General features: G+C 39.4%; 2 protein-coding genes and 2 non-coding genes across 18 annotated transcripts; all 4 read left to right on the top strand.

The window, feature by feature from the left end:
* The first annotated feature begins 736 nt into the window (after nucleotides 1-736).
* On the top strand, nucleotides 737-10,936 carry naca (nascent polypeptide associated complex subunit alpha). Of its 14 annotated transcripts, none has more exons than XM_044130227.1 (11): nucleotides 737-851; nucleotides 1,403-1,477; nucleotides 4,873-6,488; nucleotides 6,603-6,872; nucleotides 6,930-8,247; nucleotides 8,660-8,745; nucleotides 8,964-9,041; nucleotides 9,128-9,274; nucleotides 10,262-10,390; nucleotides 10,489-10,611; nucleotides 10,814-10,936. In XM_044130227.1, exons 2-11 carry the CDS (start codon nucleotides 1,408-1,410, stop codon nucleotides 10,826-10,828), a joined length of 3,852 nt encoding a protein of 1,283 aa, XP_043986162.1. In that variant the 5' UTR covers nucleotides 737-851; nucleotides 1,403-1,407; the 3' UTR covers nucleotides 10,829-10,936. The 14 variants fall into 14 exon arrangements, with proteins under 14 accessions (XP_043986162.1, XP_043986135.1, XP_043986190.1 ...); XM_044130200.1 differs by having other exon boundaries at nucleotides 6,603-6,896; XM_044130255.1 differs by having other exon boundaries at nucleotides 6,603-6,995; nucleotides 7,323-8,247.
* On the top strand, nucleotides 8,813-8,885 carry LOC122840511. Its single transcript, XR_006372248.1, has one exon. It is a non-coding gene; the product is annotated as a small nucleolar RNA SNORD59 (small nucleolar RNA).
* Nucleotides 10,666-10,740, top strand: LOC122840505. Its single transcript, XR_006372247.1, has one exon. It is a non-coding gene; the product is annotated as a small nucleolar RNA SNORD59 (small nucleolar RNA).
* A 3,205-nt stretch (nucleotides 10,937-14,141) lies between the features above and the next one.
* ptges3b (prostaglandin E synthase 3b (cytosolic)) lies at nucleotides 14,142-20,268 on the top strand. Of its 2 annotated transcripts, XM_044130156.1 has the most exons (8): nucleotides 14,142-14,347; nucleotides 17,071-17,184; nucleotides 17,282-17,351; nucleotides 17,454-17,552; nucleotides 17,814-17,903; nucleotides 18,375-18,443; nucleotides 19,125-19,152; nucleotides 19,241-20,268. In XM_044130156.1, coding segments are annotated over exons 1-8 (492 nt in total). In that variant the 5' UTR covers nucleotides 14,142-14,345; the 3' UTR covers nucleotides 19,261-20,268. The 2 variants fall into 2 exon arrangements, with proteins under 2 accessions (XP_043986091.1, XP_043986081.1); XM_044130146.1 differs by lacking the exons at nucleotides 19,125-19,152; nucleotides 19,241-20,268 and having other exon boundaries at nucleotides 18,375-18,530.
* Nucleotides 20,269-21,321: the final 1,053 nt, after the last annotated feature.

Raw genomic sequence — 21,321 nt, 5'->3', positions numbered from 1 at the left:
TAATATATTTTATAAGGTACAAATGTGCTCAAACAATCAAAACATGACGCGCTGCAGAAAACTGTAAATCTAAATGTTTTCAAATGTCATCCAAATCCATTAGGACTTGGAATAGATATTTGCTCAAGAGTAGCACTAATATATATTTTACTCAAGTACAAGTAAAGAGTAACTTCAAGAAATGACTTAGAGTAGAGTAAACAAGTATTTGGTAAAAGAGCAATTTACAAATGAGCAACTGATAACATTCGGTGTAATATTTAAAAAATATCAGATAAAATTAAAATAAAGTTAACTTCTGGTATTTCAAGGACTAAAAAAATACAAAAGCAGAAGAAACACTTTTTCAAATCACCTTTTTTTTCCAACATAACACTTATGAAACAAATACTTCAGGTAAAATATATAGTACTTATATTTTTTTACTCAAATTGGCACAACAGGCTCATAAAAAAACAAGAAAAAAGCTTGTGAAACAAGTTTTCAATTTTACTGTAGTAAAATTAAAAGAGTAACAGTACTTTCTAAAATACTGAAATAAACGTTTGTTTTACCAAAAAGTTCCTTAAATTAATATAACTAGATACGACAAACTTTTGATTACTTTTTACTATAAAGCTGAGAAATTATTATCGTTACATATATATGTGTTTGTGTGTGTGCTTAAAAATTATGATAGTTGGACATACTGTTTAAAATGATCACTATCATTGATATGATTGTTATTATTCAGAGGTCGCCGTTGCTTTAGCTGACCTGGATGCAGAAGCGGTTTCTCCACCGGATATTACGTTGAGCCTGAGGTCAGGCGTTCTCTCTCACAGCCATCTTGGAAATAGCGTCCTGAGTCGGTGAGTTCTCCGCTAACAATCCGTCTACATCCCCTTGTTTTTCACTCATTTCTGCCTTTGCAGTAGGTTTGGTCTGTTTGATTAAAGTTTCACCATTAAGCCGTTACAATTATTACTCTATAAGAGCTCTCGCTTTAACGAGAATCTGCCTCTGTTAGCGCTGATTACCGGCTCAAAATGGGGGAGCATGATGTAAAACACACTGCTAGCAGTTTGTCAGGGCCGCGGTTACTTGTTTATCCCGAGGTATTAGTTTTAATATCATTGACAACCACCTGGATTGCTATAAACATGACTAATAGGAGGAAAAATGTCAATATATAGTTTTTGGCAGCTGTCTTCTTTCGATTGAGGCTAACAGGCAATTAGCTGTAGCTAGTGTTGCTTAAATGCATTACAAACGGCTCGCAAAGCTAAAGTTTGTTCTATGTTATCTGTCCAGCCGATCTCCGCAGTTCTGCGTTTAGATTTTTATGTGTCGACAGAGGCAGTACTTGGTTTCAGAACGCTGAAAAACAATTTAAAGCCTGTGTTTTTGTTTTCCCTACCAGCGACCATGCCTGGCGAAGCAACAGAAACGGTCCCAGTCACCGAGCAGGAGATGCAGCAGCCTCAAGCGGAGACTGGTTTGTACAGCTTGACTTCTCAGTTTTGCACGCTGCTGTTCTGCATTTTTGCAAAGTGGGGTGTTGGATCTTAAATAAATTATACATCTGTCAGCGCATGGCTTCTGCTTGGATGTGATTTGAATCGAGAATTGTGTTTTGGTACGTTTTCGGTTTAGGGAGTAGACTCTGCAGGATAAGGTGTTGATATAAAAGCTGACAGCATTCATGTGATCTGAGATTGGTGACAGTATGTGTCCGTTTTAGGATTTTGAGTAAAGCGTAATCCAGGACCCCTCTTTCATTCACTCAAACTCACAATAGAGTGTGATTACAAGGACTGGCTAACTGGATTTGGCACATAATGCATGTTGAGTGGTGTTTGTGTTTCTGCACAGAATGACTGACATTGAGGTACATTGTTGTAACACTGCTGCTTGTTAAAACAATCTGGTGTGTGGATTTGATTCTTTGGCAGATTTAGGTTGCTTATGCATTTTGATTAGTTAAACCTGTGACTTTAAAATGTTGTAGTTTAGAATAGGCTTTTTGATAAAAAATCAAAGTTTTATTTATTGTCAATATGTGCTAGACACATGAGAAAACAAAATTGCGTTTCTCGCCATCTGTCGAAACGAATTACTTAAAAATATCACAGAACAATAAATAAGAACGGAAACAGGAACGTATGTGTGATATACAACTGCAACACTTTCATATAGAATATTATTGTTTAAAAATAACATACATATTTATACAAACTTTATCAAGACATGCAGCCACACCTTACCCACAATACATAGCAGGTATACCTACAATACTCTCTGAAGGCACTAACGAACTTGGAATATAATTAAACTCCTCTTAAAGCTCTGAAAGATAACCAAGAGTACAAGATAGGATTCAAAGAAGTTGAGCTCCTAAAAAGGAGCTAGTGTTAATCTTTTTAAAATCATTTTAAGCCAACAATATTCTAACATGTGAATAAAATCAGTTTGTGTTTAGTCTAAGAATCATTAAAAGTGAGTTTAGCGATGTGAAATTACTACAACTCTTAATTTAAGGATGGCGTCTTCTGTTTGACTCTGTTTTGACCTTTACATAATATTTTTTTTCAGTCATTCATCAAGGTTGTGGAGCAACTCTTCTAATTAGTGGTTGTCTGCTTTCAAGCATTTATATTAAATATCTAGATGTGGAATATTGTCACGGGAAGAAAAGTGGTAAGAAATAAAGGATCTTACTATAAGATGAAAAGTATATAGTAGTGACCGTATGGAATTTATCACAGTAATAAGGGTGATATTTGTCAGTTTTTCTAAACTTCCTAAAAATAAAACGTGTCTTCACTGCTGTCACACTGAAACACTGCATGGAGTTTGGGACACCATCACTGTTCATCAAAGACATTTCTTCACCCTTTAGTTTTTCCAAAACCAAATAAGTTGGTGTTTTTTATTCACATCTTTTCTCTTGTGGAGCACATTTTCCCTTTATTTACTTCTGTGAGGTCTGAAGTCTTACCTTTTGTACCTCCTGTCATCTCTGTTGCTCTTCCTTCATCAGCTCCTGGAGTTTTGAATGCTCCTCTTCCTCCCACAATGAGTAAAAATCCTCCAGTAACAGCTATATCTGCTCAAGAAGTAGGGCTGGCAGAAGAAACACAAACTCAAGCTTTCTGTGATCAAGCCAACTGTATAGCCATAAATCAAGAAGTGAGCAGCTTTCAGGCCATAGCTGTCCCAGAGCAAGGGCTGGCTGCTGTCTCAGCTGAGGCTTCAGCTGGTCGGGCAGCTCTTGAGGAATGTGGCCCTCCTTCTGAGGCCCCTTTGGCTTTCTTGGGGCCGCATGTGGTTACTGCTGAAGGCCAACAAAATGATTGCTTTGCTGCGGTTGAAAAATTATCCACACAAGATATCGAACCAGTTTCTGATGATGCATTAGGAGAAGATGTTGGTCCTGGACATGAAGATGGGAGGATTGTTTCACCTAAGACCTCACTTGATGGTCAAGCTGATGAGGATAAAATGTATCCCGATGTGGTCCTTGAGAATGATATTTCTGACATGAACACACCTATCCTTCTATCAAAGTCTTTTCAGACGAAGAGGACTGATAAATATGAAGCCACCCATCATCCTTCAGGTTGGTTTATCCTCCATGAAAACCAAACCCATGTCAGTTTTTTCCATCTTTTTTTTTTTACATGCAGTTTGAGACTATTCTTTTACACAACAGGAAGACTTATCATCGGCTGCCTTTATTGTTAGTTTTTGTTGATATAGATTCGTTTTAGGATCAATCAAGTTTTCAACTTGACTGCAAAACAATTAACAGGAGATATAGTGACTTTAAAAATATCACTATGTGGTTAATACTTATTAACTAGTATTAAAAGTTATTTAACTAGGGATTAATAAGCATGAATCCCTAGTTAAATACTTATTTACCAGGGATATGTGTTTGGTATAAGTTAATTTGTCAAATATGGCATAAATATTTAGCATTATTTCTTGAGTTTGGAAATAAACTTTTTATTGCATTTAAAAGAGCAAAACTTTATTTTTTTACAATACTGAAATATATAATGTCCAAAAAAGATGATTGGTCTTACTTTAATAGAGGAAATGTATCATTAGCTTGCTTCCCTTATTGATAAATCAACAAAATATTTATAAGGAGTTAAATCAGCTCTGTGTGGCGTAAGTTAGTTCTCATTCTTTGTAGATGTGGAGTTTTTCATCCAACTGTAATTGTAAGAACTGGTTTAATTGTCTTGTCTGTTGTTGAGGTCTCATTAAAAAAGACAGACTAGAAGCAGCAGGAACAGATCAGTCTCAGATCTTTAATCAGGGAAGTCATTGAGGTTTTAAGAAGTTAAGGTTTGTCAAGACCACAAGCACAAATGAATAAATTCCCTGATATTCACAGTTTTATTGCCGTTTCTGATGCTTAATTTGTACATCCCAAAAGTACAGTGGCAGGCTAATAATAATGTCATTTTATTTCCTCTTCCTGTCATAATTTAGTAAAGAATGTAATAAATCTGAATTGTAAAAACATTTACACTATTACAATAAGTTACTTGATATTTCTAAGTCATTATGAGTACTTTTAGATGCAAGTCTTTGAGTGGAATTTTTTGATGTGCAGTATTTTATGGGACTTCTATTAGTTATGCAAATTTATTTCTCCAAACTATTTTCTATAGTAATACAGACAAGGTTTCTGTGTGGAAAAAGGCACTTTTTGTTTTGTGGTGCTGGCTTGTATTAAAATTCTGGAAGATGTGTTGAGGTTTTGTTTTGTTCCTAACAGAAGCCCGATAGTGCTTTTTGGTTTGTGAATGTTCAACCCGCATGCCTACCTCTTGAACTATTGGGATACAATTTTAAAAGAATCTCTTTCCTGTTCAGCTCCGCCTCCTGCCCCAGCTTCCACCCAGCAACCTCAGGTAGCTTCTGGCCCTGCAAAGGCCAAAGGCAAAGATGCCAAGAGTGGGCAGGGTTCTTCTGCCCCAAAGGCTGTACCTGGCAGAAGAAAACGTTCCTCTATGTCTGCCTCTTCTTCCTCACCCACTTCACCCAAATCTACTCCCTCCTCTATTCCCCGGTCACCCGTGGTGTCACCTTTGGCATCACCTTTAGCATCACCTTTGGCTTCTTCGGCCAGTAGCTCCCCTGCCAATCGTTCTGCCCCAAAAGTGGTTAAGGCTGGCAAACAAGGAAAGGCTAAGAAAGGGGAGGCATTTGAGCCTGCTCCTGTCCAGGTAGATCACAAAGTCCCAGACGTAAAGGAAACGTCAGAGGAACCTAACTTGAAGAAATCTATGACTACTGAAGCTATAGCTTTCCCAGTTGAGACGAAATCTCAGCCACCCCCTGCATTTAAAGTCACCCCAAAGCCTGCTGTTGCAGCACCAATTTCATTCTCGGATACTATTGCTTCTAGCCCCCCAAAATCTGGTGATAAGGTTGCTTCTGCAAAACCCGTATTGCTTATGGTTGATGATGAGCTTCCTCCACTTATCCCACCTGAGAAGCTTGGTAAAATGCAGGTCTCGGCACCGCCTGTTGCCAAAGAGAGCGCAAAGCCTGCTATGTCTCCTTCTGAACCTAGACCTAAAGGGGCTACTTCTGCTCCTCCAGAGGTCAGTAAAGCCAAGATGGGTACTGAACCCAAACCATTGCTTGTTGAAGCTCCTAAGGCAACAGCCCCAGTGAAAACTGTAACTCAGGAGGTCATTAAGTCTGCTGGCAACACTGGCCAAGACAAACCTGCTGCTGCTGTGAAGCCAGCAGATGAAACCAAATTGATCTCTAACACAGGTCCTAAACATATTGAGGACATTAGGGCCTCACCTCCTAAAGTCTCCAAGCCAAATGCTGGTGTAAAGTCAACCCCTCCTGAGGTTACCAAACAAGCACCCGAAAAGGGTGCTGTGGTAGTTAATAAGGCTCAGTCGGTTGACTTAAAGGCAACAGCTGCTGAGGTCCCCAAACAAGCCACACCAATATTTGCTGAGGCACCTAAAGCAGATTCTGAGACTCCTCAACTGGTCAAACCAACCGAGGCACCCAAGAAGGCCAAAGCCACCTCCACCGAGGCACCTAGACCAGCCCTGGAAGTGGCCAAGCAGGCAGCAACCGAGACATCCAAACAGGCTAAGCAGGCAGCCCCCGAGGCACTCATGCAACCGCCTGCTGAGGCACCCAAACAAGCCAAACAGGTGGCTGCTGAGGCCCCTAAGCAGGTGTCCCCCGAGGCACCCAAACATGCTAAGCAGGTGCCCAAACAGGCTAAGCGGGAGAGCCCTGAGGCTACCAAACAAGATAGACAGGAGGCACCCAAACAGGCTAAGCAGGCGGTCCCTGAGGCGCCCAAAATGGTGGCCCCCGAGGCACCCAAACAGGCCAAGCAGGCGTCCCCTGAGGCACCCAAACAGGCCAAGCAGGCGTCCCCTGAGGCGCCCAAACAGGCTAAGCAGGCGTCCCCCGAGGCGCCCAAACAGGCTAAGCAGGCGTCCCCCGAGGCGCCCAAACTGGTGGCCCCCGAGGCGCCCAAACAGGCCAAGCAGGTGTCCCCCGAGGCGCCCAAACAGGTTAAGCAGGCGGCCCCTGAGGCACCCAAACTGGTGGCCCCCGAGGCGCCCAAACAGGCTAAGCAGGCGTCCCCCGAGGCGCCCAAACAGGCTAAGCAGGCGTCCCCCGAGGCGCCCAAACAGGTTAAGCAGGCGGCCCCTGAGGCGCCCAAACTGGTGGCCCCCGAGGCGCCCAAACAGGCCAAGCAGGTGTCCCTCGAGGCGCCCAAACAGTCTAAGCAGGCGGCCCCCGAGGCGCCTAAACAGGCGGCCCCCGAGGCGCCTAAGCAGGCGGCCCCCGAGGCGCCCAAACAGGCCAAGCAGGCGGCCCCCGAGGCGGCTAAGCAGGCGTCCCCCAAGGCGCCCAAACAGGCCAAGCAGGCGTCCCCCGAGGCGCCCAAACAGGCCAAGCAGGCGTCCCCCGAGGCGCCCAAACAGGCCAAGCAGGCGTCCCCCGAGGCGCCCAAACAGTCTAAGCAGGCGTCCCCCGAGGCGCCCAAACAGTCTAAGCAGGCGTCCCCCGAGGCGCCCAAACAGGCTAAGCAGGCGTCCCCCGAGGCGCCCAAACAGGTTAAGCAGGCGGCCCCTGAGGCGCCCAAACTGGTGGCCCCCGAGGCGCCCAAACAGGCCAAGCAGGTGTCCCTCGAGGCGCCCAAACAGTCTAAGCAGGCGGCCCCCGAGGCGCCTAAACAGGCGGCCCCCGAGGCGCCTAAGCAGGCGGCCCCCGAGGCGCCCAAACAGGCCAAGCAGGCGGCCCCCGAGGCGGCTAAGCAGGCGTCCCCCAAGGCGCCCAAACAGGCCAAGCAGGCGTCCCCCGAGGCGCCCAAACAGGCCAAGCAGGCGTCCCCCGAGGCGCCCAAACAGGCCAAGCAGGCGTCCCCCGAGGCGCCCAAACAGTCTAAGCAGGCGTCCCCCGAGGCGCCCAAACAGTCTAAGCAGGCGTCCCCCGAGGCGCCCAAACAGGCTAAGCAGGCGTCCCCCGAGGCGCCCAAACAGTCTAAGCAGGCGGCCCCCGAGGCGCCCAAACAGGCTAAGCAGGCGTCCCCCGAGGCGCCCAAACAGTCTAAGCAGGCGGCCCCCGAGGCGCCCAAACAGGCTAAGCAGGCGGCCCCCGAGGCGCCCAAACAGGCTAAGCAGGCGGCCCCCGAGGCGCCCAAACAGGCTAAGCAGGCGGCCCCCGAGGCGCCCAAACAGGCTAAGCCAACAACCCCCGAGGCGCCTAAGCAGGCGGCCCCCGAGGCGCCCAAACAGGCTAAGCAGGCGGCCCCTGAGGCGCCCAAACAGGCTAAGCAGGCGGCTGCAGATGCCCCTAAAACACCTGAGGCTTCTCCATTGGCCAAAGCAACAGCTCCTGACAGTGCAGGCCAAACAAAGCAGGCCAAACCAGCCGAAGCGCTCAAAGAAGCCAAACCAACTGCTGCTGAAGCACCTAAACCCGCTACTGAGAGTCCTAAACCAGCAAAACCGAAGGTTGATGAGGCACCTAAACAAACCAAGCAAACTGCTGAGGTTCCCTCAAAACCTGCTCCAGTTGAGCCTATTGTTCCGCCCCCAGCCCCACGTAAACTTACTTTTGCCGAGGCAGTTGCAAAACCTGCACCTGTCAAGCCTGAAGCTGAGAAAATCAGCACTGCTCCCTCTAATCATGTCATATCGTCTAAACCTGCTGAAACCCAAGCCAAGATGGAGTCTGTGATCAAGGACGACAATGGTATCTGTTCTTTCTCTCATTTTTGTGCTGTCTGTTTCCCAGCCCCATGTTCTGGAAAGTTCTAAGATTTTTAGATGGGGTCATTCACCTTAACAACTATCTAGTGTGGGAAGTTTACATTGACTTGGGTTGACGGTGTCAGCAGTTTGCTTTTTGTTGGCAGTTTAGCATTGTGTTTCTTTTGGCCTTTTGTTAGTGTTGATGTATTGGGTACAGAGATTACCCATTAAACATGGGTTTGGCTCTTAACTAAAATGTTCAGATTGTTTGGTGCAGAATCTATTCATCTGTGGCTCCTTTGTAGTAAAATTCAGACCCACTGACAATGTTTGCTATTTTTTATTTTTACATCTTATTTCTAAAACAGTTTGAAGGGGTACCCTATAAATAAATGTATTGTTGGTTTCTGTAGGATCTGGCACAGAGTCAGACAGTGATGACTCAGTTCCTGAGCTGGAAGAACAGGACTCTGCACAGACACAAACACAACAAGCTCAGGTAAGGATATTATTTGTATTGACCACGGTTTAAATTAAACATCCTGACCTGATGGCATGACTTGTACTCTTCAATGATGATTAACATAGTGACTTTCGTTCTTCTGAGCTTACTGAAGCCACTTCTATGTTCTGAGATTTGTTTTTCATGTTAAAAATGTATTAATTTCCTCTTAACTTCCATGCTGCCCTAATCTGTAAAATTTTTATTTCTTATAGCTTGCAGCAGCTGCTGAAATAGACGAAGAGCCTGTAAGCAAAGCCAAACAGAGCCGCAGTGAAAAGAAGGCACGAAAGGTAATCATCATGCCCTCCTTGTACAAATGGAGACAGCTTTTTCTGGATTTCTGCCACATTTGTAACACTATTCCACATGATTGCAGGCAATGTCAAAGCTTGGACTCAGGCAGGTAACAGGGGTCACCAGGGTCACCATTCGCAAATCAAAGAACATCTTGTTCGTCATCACCAAACCAGACGTCTACAAGAGCCCTGCATCAGATACATACATCGTCTTCGGTGAAGCTAAGGTAACCGGCCAGCATCAGTGTCTTCAACAAGAACTAAACCACTTTATAATAACCACTATTTTTTATTAACCTATAGACCAATTTTGTTTTATCATCTAAAGAAGCTAATTGTTTAAAGTAGATTTTTTTTGTCTTATTGCATACACTACATAATATGCAAAGATTTGTACTTTAAGTATTAATTTTATGAATTATGTGCTCAATTTAGCATGACAAGACTATAATAAAAAGAAAACCCTCATGATTTACCAAGCGAAAAGCCAAAGTAATTAACATTTCAAATATTGGATTTTGATGGAAATAATCAAAAATAGGCCTCACTTATATGCTTGTATCAAAGCATCAACTTAATAAGTATTAATGGAGACTGAAACTCACTGTCGACTTACATACGTTTTCAGTTTTTATTGGGTTCAAGTTATTTATTTGGACATCATTAATTAAAATGGATTTAGTCAGCTATACAGTCTACATATGAAGAAATGTGTAAACATTTCCATAAGCATTTTTTTTTCAGGTGATAATATAACAAACAACTTTTTTTAAGTTCAGTATAAATTTTCCATCTACAAAATAAAAAGTAAATCAAAATTTTCATATCTCTTTAAAAGCTACTCCGTCATGCATGGCACTTCTGCTGCTGCAGTTCACAGAACATGACAGCAGCCACTGCTTACTTCTGACTGTTACAGCTTTGCTCATTTGGTGGTTATGCGCTGTATATGCCATGTTCATTTTGGAGGAAAATAAAACAAACATGGAGGAGAAGAAATTGGGCAAATTAGGATGCTCTCTAAAAGATTGACTAAAAATATCAATACTGACACTTCCATCATAAAAGTCATTGATTATGTTGCCGAATGACAGTAGGCCTGCTATTTATAAATGCCTCTAATGGTGTCATATTGATAGTGAATCTGTTGAAGCCTACTCATGTAACAATCTTTTTTCTTTTTCTTTTTTTTTCTCATGTCATCTGTGCCACAGATTGAAGATCTTTCTCAGCAAGCCCAGCTGGCTGCAGCAGAAAAGTTCAAGGTACAGGGAGAAGCTACAGCAAAGATCCAGGACAACACACAGACGCCCACAGTACAGGAGGAAAGCGAAGAGGAAGAGGTAAGATGTCGTTTTTCTCCAGTGTTAAATTAATGCTGTTTTGTGGTAAAGAAAATATGGGAGGGAAAAACACAACGTTACTGTAATTTTATATGTAGGTTGATGAGACCGGAGTCGAGGTGAAGGATATCGAACTCGTCATGTCACAAGCCAACGTGTCGCGGGCAAAGGCTGTACGCGCCCTGAAAAACAACAACAACGACATTGTCAACGCTATTATGGTGAGAATTCAAAACTTTTATTGGTGAAAATTGATTTAGTCAGCAATGAATGACTCTTCAGTGATGATTTAACACAGTGACTTTCGTTCTTCTGAGACTACTGAAGCCAACATTTCTGTCCTGAGAAGAGAGAAACTCTTAGAAGTGCTGTTTAACAGTGTTTTGATCTCATACTGACCTTTTGTTTTTTGTTGCTTTGCAGGAGTTGACGATGTAACGGGATCCTGTCAACAAAGAGTTGAAGAAAGGTTGCCGATTAAATCTGAGCTCATTTATACAATTTATACCAAGATGGAAATAAAGTTGTGGCTTGATGAAATTAAAATCTGGCATTTATTGAGACTCTTGGGGAAACGAGGGGAATTTCACCTAATTGAATGTTTAAAAAAAAGACTTGGTACTTTTGTTTTTCCACTGGTGAATTATTTGTCCTTGCACAATGATGGAATCCAAAGTAGTTGTAATAAAGCCTTTAAAAGTCAAATTTTCAGAGTGATGAGCAGGAAGAGTTGCAGCTGTAACATTACACCATCCCAAAATATTATGTCGTTTGCTGTTTTATTCACCTCTGTCTGTAATTGGCTTATTTATTTACACCATAAAGACTAAATGGGTTTTTAATGTCCTGATATGTAAAACAATAGAATTAAAACGTGGTGTACTCACATTTCACCTTGTATTTACACTCATGCATAATTTAAGATTACATAATAAAGGCAGGATTGTGTAGTTCCCATCACATGTCTTAATCCTATTTCTGACAGATTGTGCTTTACCCACACCAATGTTTTTGAAATGAAGATCACAAAAGTGAGGAATAAAAGCTGATGGTCTCTTGCCTCCCACTCAACTGGTACAACAAAGTTACCACAGCGACACTGATATAGCAATTAAGATTTTACTTCCTTGGGAGCTACTCATTAATGTATTAGCAGGGCCGGCTCAAGCCTCCATGGGGCCCTAAGCGAAATTTGGTTTTGGGGCCCTCTAGTTCTGCTAACAATGTGAACTGGCTGCAATCAGCAGTCCGATCATTCACACACCTGCTATAACCTTATTGCATGTCTGGCAGTGTTGTTTACCTTATATACATGTATAATACAGGACACATTTATTGGCCAACTGATTTATCGACCAGTTGATTTCTGGGCTCGCATTTCTTTAATTTTGGGGGATCGTGACCTGCTGATACTTACATGTGAAGCCCATCTTATCCCCTAATCTTCATCAGCAAAAGGTTAAAAATCTGTCTGTATGAGGTTTGACAGCCAAGCAGGAAAAAGACCGTAGCATAAATGTTTGGCTATTGAACTGGACCGTTCCAGGTTGGTATCAAACTAATTTTCTATTAGCAGCTTTACAAATCTTTTACATTACATTACAACAAACCTTACTCTTGACTTTTCTTGAGACATTGTTTTGCTCACCACACATTACACTGCACCTCATGTTACCAGCAAAGCGTGTATGACCTACTGCAGCCACCAGAGGCCCCCAAGAGCAATTTATTCATTCTTTTTTATCAATAAAATAATAATTTCTACACTATCAAATATATAATTGTAAAAACAAATCACTTAATTGTGATATTGTGTGTTTTTGATATAATGATAGAAATTATTATATATAAAAAATTTAAAAAAAAAATCAGCTCCACTGAAGGGGCCACTTAGTGGCCTTGGGGCCCTAAGTGGCTGCTTAGGTTGCTTTTTCCTTGGGCCGGCCCTGTGTATTAGTAACCACTACTATCAATTGAGAATGGAATCAAAACAGAATTTAACAAGATTTGCTAAGGGAACTTTGGATAAGGGAATATTTGGATGAATATTCAAATTCATAACAGGTCTATCTATTAAAAGTCAACTTCTCTATTAGATATTCAAAACAAGGTTTTACACAGGAAGGAGCCAGATATGAAGTGGTCTGCAATTATCTTCCCAATATCTTATTGTATTTATTTTGTATAATCCACAAGAGTTTTATTAACCTATCAGAGGCTTACAGTCATGACAACACTGTCTTGGTTTGCCAAATTGATAGCATTGTAATATCAGTGCATATCAGTTAATGACTTGATAGAAATTAATAGCTAAAACTCTAGAGAACTGAATTGTTAATTTTTTATGTGTTTGACTACTATTCCTATATATATTTTTTCTTTTTTCCTGAAATTGTTTTACACGACCTAAAAAAAAGATCTTCATTTTATAAAACTAATTTAAAGCTGCAAATGTCACATGACTTTTTTTCCAGATAAACTTTCAGTATTAATTAAAGGAAATGTCATTTTAAAGAACCAGAATCTTTATTTCTATTTTAGTCTTTAAAATAAATAATAATAAAAATCCTTTATCAAAAAGTGGGTGGATACATTTTCTTTGGACGCTGAAATGGAAAGTGATGTTAAAAACAAAACAAAACAAAAACATTTTGCCATTTCCAATGGTAAAACAGATTGGAAGAGTAATAATGGTACTTTTTGTCATTTCCTTGTGGAAACTTAATGCAAATATAGTCCATGAAAAAATAGCTAAAATCTGCATTTTGGTTTTTATATCCACATCATCATTTCCAGGCAAAGTTATTGAGCCATGGTGGAAAATCTGGCCCCTCTGGCCTAGCAAACATGTTATACTTTGTGTTGATCTATAATTTCTGGCACATGTAAGAATGTCTTAAAATACTGCTTACGTTTTCACCAAATCTTACAGTTTTACGCGTTATCTTTAAACCACGTGAGTAACATTAGGGCAATTGTAGATAGAATAAATTTGTACATTTCCGCCCAAACTCAGGCATTTTAAGAATAATCTCAGAAATTTTCCAGAACAAACTTGGAAATTTATGAGTTCCAAATGTCCAAAGAAAAATGTAAAATTTCTGAGTTTCAAAAATCTAAATATTAAAAATGTTAAGATATCCCAATAAATTGTAGAGCTCCAAAAAACTCCCCCCAAAAATTGAGTTCAATCTAATTTAAAAAGTCGAAAATGTTCGACTTTACGGACTTTTTATACGTTTTATCTATAGAATTTCTTAAAAATGTTTTCTCAAAATTTTTGTTCTTGCAAAATCTTGTCTTTTAGAGCTCAGAAATAAAAATAAAAAATCCTGAAAATTTCTTCGTTTTTTTCTCGCAAAGTTTCGACTTTGGTGTTCATACGTTTTTTCTTAAACATTTCTTGGATTAACGTCAGTGCCCTGATGTTTTCTTTTCCTCTATCTGCAATGCACGTCGTTATACGCGTGAGATAGTTTTGTTGTGCGAAAAATAAAACAAGTCACTTTAAATTAATAGATATGATCATTCAAAATCAAATACTTTATTAATCCCAAATGGAAATTAAATGTTTTAAATTATATTACTTGATTTTGCACACACTTATTTTTCCTGTCCGTAAATAATTTATCAAACTGTATTTCACTGAAAGCATAGCGAGCATGACTTGGACTTTACAGGTTACGCCGTGAATCGCCCCGCCTCTCAATCATTGGCGGCTGTGGCTGAAAGCTCTAGAAACATCTACTTCACTTCCGACTGCGTCAGTTCTGCTATTCTCATTCCAGTGTACGTAAGAAAATCCAGCGTGTATCCCACAAGCTAGCGGCGTTTGCCCGGGTCGTGTGTGAGCAGCGGTTTCTTTTTTTTTAAAAAAAGAAAAGAAAACAAGCATTATAATTTTTCTTCTAAGGCTGGTTTATCTTCTATAAAGAAGCCCACTTCACGCCGAGAAATGTAAGTTGTGGGGAGTGAACGGGAGGAGGCATCGTGTGGAAAGTGCGGTAGCTTTGGTGTCGCTGCCCTCATAACATGCTTTTGCAAAGGCGGGAGGTTTGGCCTTGCTTATATGTACTGAGAGCTTGTTGACGTTAACCTGACTTTAACCTGACATGTGAAAAGCTAGCAGTGTCCGGTTACAATAATATCCAGTAAGCCCGCCGTTAAACCGGGAAGTTGGCTATTTTTTGCGGGCTCTGCGGGGGCACCGCATGGTTTCAGTGAGGACAGTAGCCTTGTTAGCATAGCTAGCTGTGCTCATTGAGACTTCTGGAAGGGTCAGTCATTAGATTAGCACCAGGGGTGTGGAAGTAGTCAGGATGTTCCCGCTGAACAGAAAATCTGATGGATTTTAATAGCAAATCCAAGTCTTTAATTGCTACTTTATTTTAAGAGAGAGCAGTTAGATACTCAGAAACTTAAAGCTGCTAGCTAAACTTAGCTGTGTAATTAACCAAACTCTCTTTAGAAATGGTTTGCCTCCTATCGAATTACATTTCGTTGTATAATTTTCCTTTTTAGTTTTAATTGGTTAAAAGAAATGATCCCTCTTAAAAGCAAGCGTCTATGTGCACGTGGTTCTGATGACATCACACCAGGCAGCTAATAGCTCTGGTGCTTTTTACTTGTATATTTTAAAAAAATTCCTTGTTCATATGCTTTTATTTGTATTCAGAATAAACAGATGGCCCCCATGTGAATTAACACGTGGAATTTAGTTACCTTTGGCACAAATGAAACCCATAGAACTAGTTTATGTCAAGCAACAGGATGTATATAGAGATTTGATCAAAGGTATCAGATCATTCTTTAGCTAATTTTGAGTGGAGTTGCACTACATGACGATGTTTGAGTTCCAATGTCAACTCAAAATATAAATAAAAAATATTCACCAGTCAGAATACTTGGTTAAAAAGGTGTTCAGACTGCCTACCCTACTACAATGGAGATGCATGTAACTGTTTAAAGCAGTGCTTCTCAATTCCAGTCCTCAGGCCGCCCTGCTCTGCATGTTTTAGATGTGCCTCTACACCAGAACAGCTGATTCAAATGATTGCATGAGGTCTTCTGCAGCCACCAAGTACTGCAGGAGCCTGTTAATCACCCAAAGTTTCAATCCAGGTGTGTGGCAGAAAGGAAACACCTAAAACATGCAGGGCAGGGGGGTGTGAGGACTGGAATTGAGAAACACTGGTTTAAAGGGATACAAGTAGAAAAGTTCATTTTTATATCCTGAAAAGTATTCATAATTGCTTAGGGCCATCTCAGCCAGATTGAGGTTCAAACACCCATGACAGCCCAGATAGCTTGAATGTTTCAACATGTGTACAAAAAAGAAGCTCCTATACCATGTAATCAGGGTTTTCCTTCCTTTTCAATGCACTTTTTAAAAACTGTCTGTTTTTTGTGTTGCTGTTAAGTAGTTAAATTAAACACCATTTTATAATATTTTTTTAATGTGTAGATAAAGGGTCTGTTTGTTTTTTGTGAGGACCTGACTGCTTCTTTTATTGACAAAAAGGCAGTCATTGATTAAGTATTTAAAAGAATGTGTAATTGAGGCTGGACCAGATCATTCAGAAACATGAAACCCAATGATAAAAACATTAAATCAGTCGGATCAGCGGAGTAATGACAATTATGCTGTCATATGTAAACGTTTCCCTTTTGTTGAAACACCAGCCTTTCTATAGTAGTCAATAACTTAATGAATTATTAGTTTAATAAGACTAACATGTCAGGCTTATGAATAAAAATAATTGAGGACGACTGATCTTAATTAGACTTGTCATGCTTGAGTATGCACAAATACTTTACTTTTGTCAGGGAAGAGTCCGTAACTTGAGGCTCTGTGGCAACCTGACACAAGGTCTTGTTGAAGGCCATCTGTTCTTACAGACATCAGTAGCAAAAACATTTGGTGTGTGTTGATACAGGTAGTCTGTAGTTACCTCTGCTGTGTGATAAAAAGCTTAAAAATAATGAGAACTTTAATGAGATTACACTCCCAAAACCGTGTTTCCCGATTGAGAATTTGTCATTACAACTGCACATTAGCATATATTTTGGTTTTCTCCCAGCTGAAGATCAGTAAGAATTTTTTTTTGTAAGAGATGTGATTTAGATGCAGAAAAACCACTGATGTGACTATTTAGTCCTAATAAAAATGATGGCCAGCCCTTAAATGTTATGAAATATGGTTTTGTAATTAAATGTGTGCACTGTAATTAACCAAAACTTGATTTATGCCACTTACCATGATTGGTTTCATCTGAAATGGCAGATTCCCAGACTAGGCTTTTCCTGGCTGATGCCAATTTCCAGTTTCATTTAATCTTTCGGCCTGCAGGTTACCAATTTCCTTAGGGTTTTATTTTTTTTTTTCTCAGGTCTATAACACTCAAGAGAAATATTCTGCAGGTTCTTTGGTAGAAGTTGTGGTTTTGAAAATTAAGGCATTGCAACACTATCTGTGTTGATGTAACAAAGCATATGTCGTTTGACGCTTTAATTGAAAATGGTGGAAGTTGTTAAAAATCAGTTTTTATTTCAGTTTTTAACCGATTATTTAACAGTCTGAGTCAATTCAGATAACTGATTAGTGCGTCTGTGCCTTTTGCTTCTCATTGAACAATTATAAGAAGTCTTAACCTTCTCTATGTGTATTCTTATTCTTTCAGGCTTCCAGCAACTGCTAAGTGGTACGACAGGAGGGATTCTGTTTTTATAGAGTTCTGTGTGGCCGACAGCAAAGATGTTAAAGTTAACTTTGATAAAATGAAGTGTGGATTCAGGTAGGTGTCCATATAGTTGGGTGTATAACAATATTATTGTTAAATTCATGCACAAAGATAAAATTGATCACTTTATCCTTGCAAATTTCTCCCACAGCTGTGTTGCTGGAACTGATAATGTTAAATTGGAGAACCAAATAGATCTTTTTGAAGCTATTGATGAAAATGTAAGTTACAGCTTTATTCAATAAATAGACACAGTGCTGAAAAGTTTCATGAAAAGTTTTTTTTTTTTTTTCCTCCCTCTGTCTCTGATTCTCTTGTTGCAGGAATCCAAACATAGCCGCACAGATCGTTCGGTCTTGTGCTATCTGCGAAAAGCACAACCGGGGAAGGCGTGGCCAAGACTAACAAAGGAGAAGGCTAAGGTTGGTTAAATATGCATGAAACACTGAGAATAAAGCAGGTTCATTCTTACGGAAAAACTTGAGCACTAGTGATTTTCAACTTGCTGAAATTCATAATACCATTACAGCAGTTACTATAAAAAAACTAATCCCTGGCTGAGGATGAGATTGGTTTGAGATGTTGAATAAAAGAAACATCAATTTTATTACTTATATATTTATATCCATCTTTTTAAACAGGCATAAGGCAAAGATAATAATACTGGTCTTCTTTGTTTACAGGTGTCTTGGCTCAGCGTCGACTTCAACAACTGGAAGGACTGGGAAGACGACTCAGACGAGGAGATGGGCAACTTTGATCAATTCTCAAATGTAAGCGCTTTGAGAGAACTACTATTGAGTTGGAACATAAAAGAAAATTCCTCCATTGAGGCTTGTGGTGCCTTCATATGAATTAGTCCCATTAAGTTATTTTTTTAATGCAATTCAGTTTGAATAATAAAGCTCATTCACAGTCTTATATTAAACCCCTCAAATGTTGACCTTCAAATTTGATGACACTTGCATGCAGTTTTTGTAAATTTAGTAAATACAAGAATAATACAAACATGTTATTAAATAAATGCTTTTTCAATATGGCTGTGTTTTTGGTTATCCTGTGCTGTTGGTGTTAACCCTTACTTGCAGTACACATGGTGTATATTTTTATCATCTCGCAAACAATTGTACCAGAAATACTGATCTTGGTGTTATGACAGTTTTAAGATAGCTTTTAAGTTGGTAGCATTAGCTTGTTTGAACAAAAATAAAATAATGAATGTAATATTGACTTTATTGTTGCAGATGATGCGGAACATGGGAGGAGAGGATGACCTGGATAATCTAGATGTTGATGCAGATGGTGCAGATGATGTAAGACTTAATACATTTTTGTTTTACTTTTTATGCTTTACTAGGTTTTCAATCTTTAGTGAACTTAAATAAACTTGCTTATCAAAACTCATACTCAATAAATCCTTGCAATTTGAAAATTTTAGTATTTTTTGTAGTATTTCTTCAGGCCCAGTAACGGTATGATTTTCAGACTTTATTTCCTCTTTCTCATTTTCAAATAAAAATCTGGATTTCAAAAAAATACTTACAGAAAACATTTTCCTTTTATAATCTTACCGATTACGTTTACCTACCAAAGCACCAATCCTAAAGACAACATTTGAACCAATATGTTGGATGACTGGAATAAAAAAAGGCTTATTTAAGGGGGTGGTAGCAAGTTTGAGGACATAGTCTGCCATCTGGAAACATAATCAAGAGAAACACTGAGCTTTACCATGAATGAAGATGGATTTATGGATCCACTTATTGACTTGGCTGCATTATTTAACCATATTTTCTCCTAAAAAGCAACTAGTGACGAATCTAGAAGTAATTTTATTTCTGTTATGGACATTTTTGTTGAGTAAATCTGACACTGTACGGCAACCCCTCCCCCTGTAATGTCCAGTGGGAGGGACATTACAGCTTTCTTAAGCTAACAGTCAAGTTTATCTCTTTAATCTGATCTTTCCGTTTTTGTTTGTCTTTAAACTATAGGATGAATCTGCAGATAGTGACGATGAGAGTAAGTATTCATGAATATTTCTACAGAGAGCAACCAGAGCAGTAATTTTCTTTGCATGGATTCAGTGATGCCTATTTTTTACTTTCAGAAATGCCGGACTTGGAGTAAGGTGTTGTAAAGAAGATGGAAGAACGGAGGATGAGGGAGAAATCTTAACAAATGTATATCTTGAAACTGAAGACAGTGACAACCAACTGTACATATGAGTCAGTAGCCATATTTAAATCCATAGCCTCAGCTCCAAACTCTTTGACCAGTCAGTCTACCTAAGGTTGATTTGCATGGTATTGTACAGAGCAGCTATCTCCATGTCCATTTGCTGTACTGCACCTGTTTTGGGGTATCTTGTTTTAATGTTAAATATTACAACTAAGCACACATTTTATTTGTTGGGGAAAAACTGAATAGTTGTACCTAACTGAGCAATACATGTTAAAAGTTGCAGTTTTTCAAATGAGTTGCTTGGAAAATGATTGGACCCCCCCTGTAGGCGATGTTGTGATTTTAAAGGTAGTCGACCTAGTGTAGTGTATCTCATGATTTAAGAATTAGATGCATTGACTGATTGGGTCCTTTAAAGACTTCCATGTGCTGTAATTTAGTTTTCCAGGAAGCCTGTATCTGTAGCTTGATCTTGCAGCTTACATGTCCCCCTTTCACTTGTTAAATGTCTGTAAACCTGGATCAATCTAAAACCATCACAGGATGACTTGCTTTTCTCCAGTTGTCACCTACTGCAACAACTTGGTTTCCATCAATTGGATGAATTTATTAAAAGCTCCTCTCTTATTATATCATCTAGCTTTCACATTTGTAGTACTCATAATATATCTGAGAAGAGGCAAATTAAAGTGTTTTGCAGCTGTTAAAGTTTGGTTAAGCCTCAAAATTATTTGGTTTGTTGCTCTCCTACAGTTTTTTTTTAATTATTATTATTCTTTTTTAACCCATACTTCCCTCACGGTTTTTGGACATTGTTGGAACTAAAATAAGTAATGACCAAATCATATTTGCACTGTTGAAAATGTAAGGAGAAGCAAGTACTATTCAATTACAGTGAAAATGTTTTTTGTTTTTTACTGTCTACATCTTTCTAATAAACAGTTTAAGAATCGATGTCTTTCTTTTTCAGTTTTAGCTTTTGACTTTACACAAGATATTTGATCAGATAATTTTTTTTTTTTGCCAGATGTAAAGCCAGGTTCTGGCTATGAAAATAACAGCTCTGTTTATGTTGGACCTTTTCTTAATGAATTAAAAAACTTAAGTTGTTGACGAAAGCCCTTTTTCTCTGTAAGTTGAATGCATTACAACCACAAATGTCAGTGTATTGGTTTGGGATATTGGGATAGAGCAACAAAGTTGTGGAGTGAAACAGGATGACTTACCATTTTGAAAAATTTTCCTAAAGGTATGGGAAACAACTTTTATTTATGGATTTATAGAATTAAGTGGTATTTGTAGAATGCCTCAAATAGCTGGTTGTGAATACGGAAAAGCAGTGGGTCAGCTGAACTGTACAGTAGGAATGAGGACAATATAACTCCTCAATAAGGTCTGATACTGGAGATTCATTGAAGACGGTGGTTTTGATCATGTTAAATGCTTCACTGCAGTCTAAATCCAGACATACTCAGCTGAAAATATGTTCAGAAATGCTTTCTATACACCTCTATCTACCTTTAAAGTGAGATTTAAATTTTTAAACCAAATGACGTCAATTCTAAAACTACACCTGACCAAATGTTTACTTTGAGCACATTTGGATAGCACATATCGGTTCATGTGCTACCAATGTGCTTAATAAAATATTTTAGGACGTAAATCTAGACCAACTTTATTAAATTGAACTAGATGTATTCTACTTATAGTGCTAATTACCTGAAAATAATTTGTAGTACTCATAATGAAAGATGCTTTCTGAGTCGTAGTCCATCGGCGCTAGGACCTAGAAAGCACCTGGATTTAAGGCCTAGAATAATATATTAGCATACTTCCTCTTTAGGCCCGATTTCCTCATAGATTGCCATTTATGAGAAAATGCCACAAGATGTAATAATGTAGCTTCCTGTTTACACACCCGAATGCAATAAAATAAAAGTTTAGAGCTCAAATAATAAATTAGATATTGAAAACATAATTATTAAATTTTTTTGGAAGTGTAAATAT

The sequence above is a fragment of the Gambusia affinis genome, linkage group LG01, assembly GCF_019740435.1.
Source record: "Gambusia affinis linkage group LG01, SWU_Gaff_1.0, whole genome shotgun sequence".
In the NCBI taxonomy this organism is placed as follows: domain Eukaryota; kingdom Metazoa; phylum Chordata; class Actinopteri; order Cyprinodontiformes; family Poeciliidae; genus Gambusia; species Gambusia affinis.
This window is presented reverse-complemented; position numbering and strand designations above follow the sequence as displayed.

Excerpts from the sequence above, each read along its gene's own strand:
- naca (XM_044130171.1), top strand. The coding sequence starts at position 1,408 with ATGCCTGGCGAAGCAACAGAAACGGTCCCAGTCACCGAGCAGGAGATG. Across the intron at positions 8,248-8,659 it reads TGTGATCAAGGACGACAATG|GATCTGGCACAGAGTCAGAC; the intron begins GTATCTGTTCTT and ends TGGTTTCTGTAG. Across the intron at positions 8,746-8,963 it reads CACAAACACAACAAGCTCAG|CTTGCAGCAGCTGCTGAAAT; the intron begins GTAAGGATATTA and ends TATTTCTTATAG.
- ptges3b (XM_044130146.1), top strand. Across the intron at positions 17,185-17,281 it reads AAAATGAAGTGTGGATTCAG|CTGTGTTGCTGGAACTGATA; the intron begins GTAGGTGTCCAT and ends TTTCTCCCACAG. Across the intron at positions 17,352-17,453 it reads TTGAAGCTATTGATGAAAAT|GAATCCAAACATAGCCGCAC; the intron begins GTAAGTTACAGC and ends CTCTTGTTGCAG.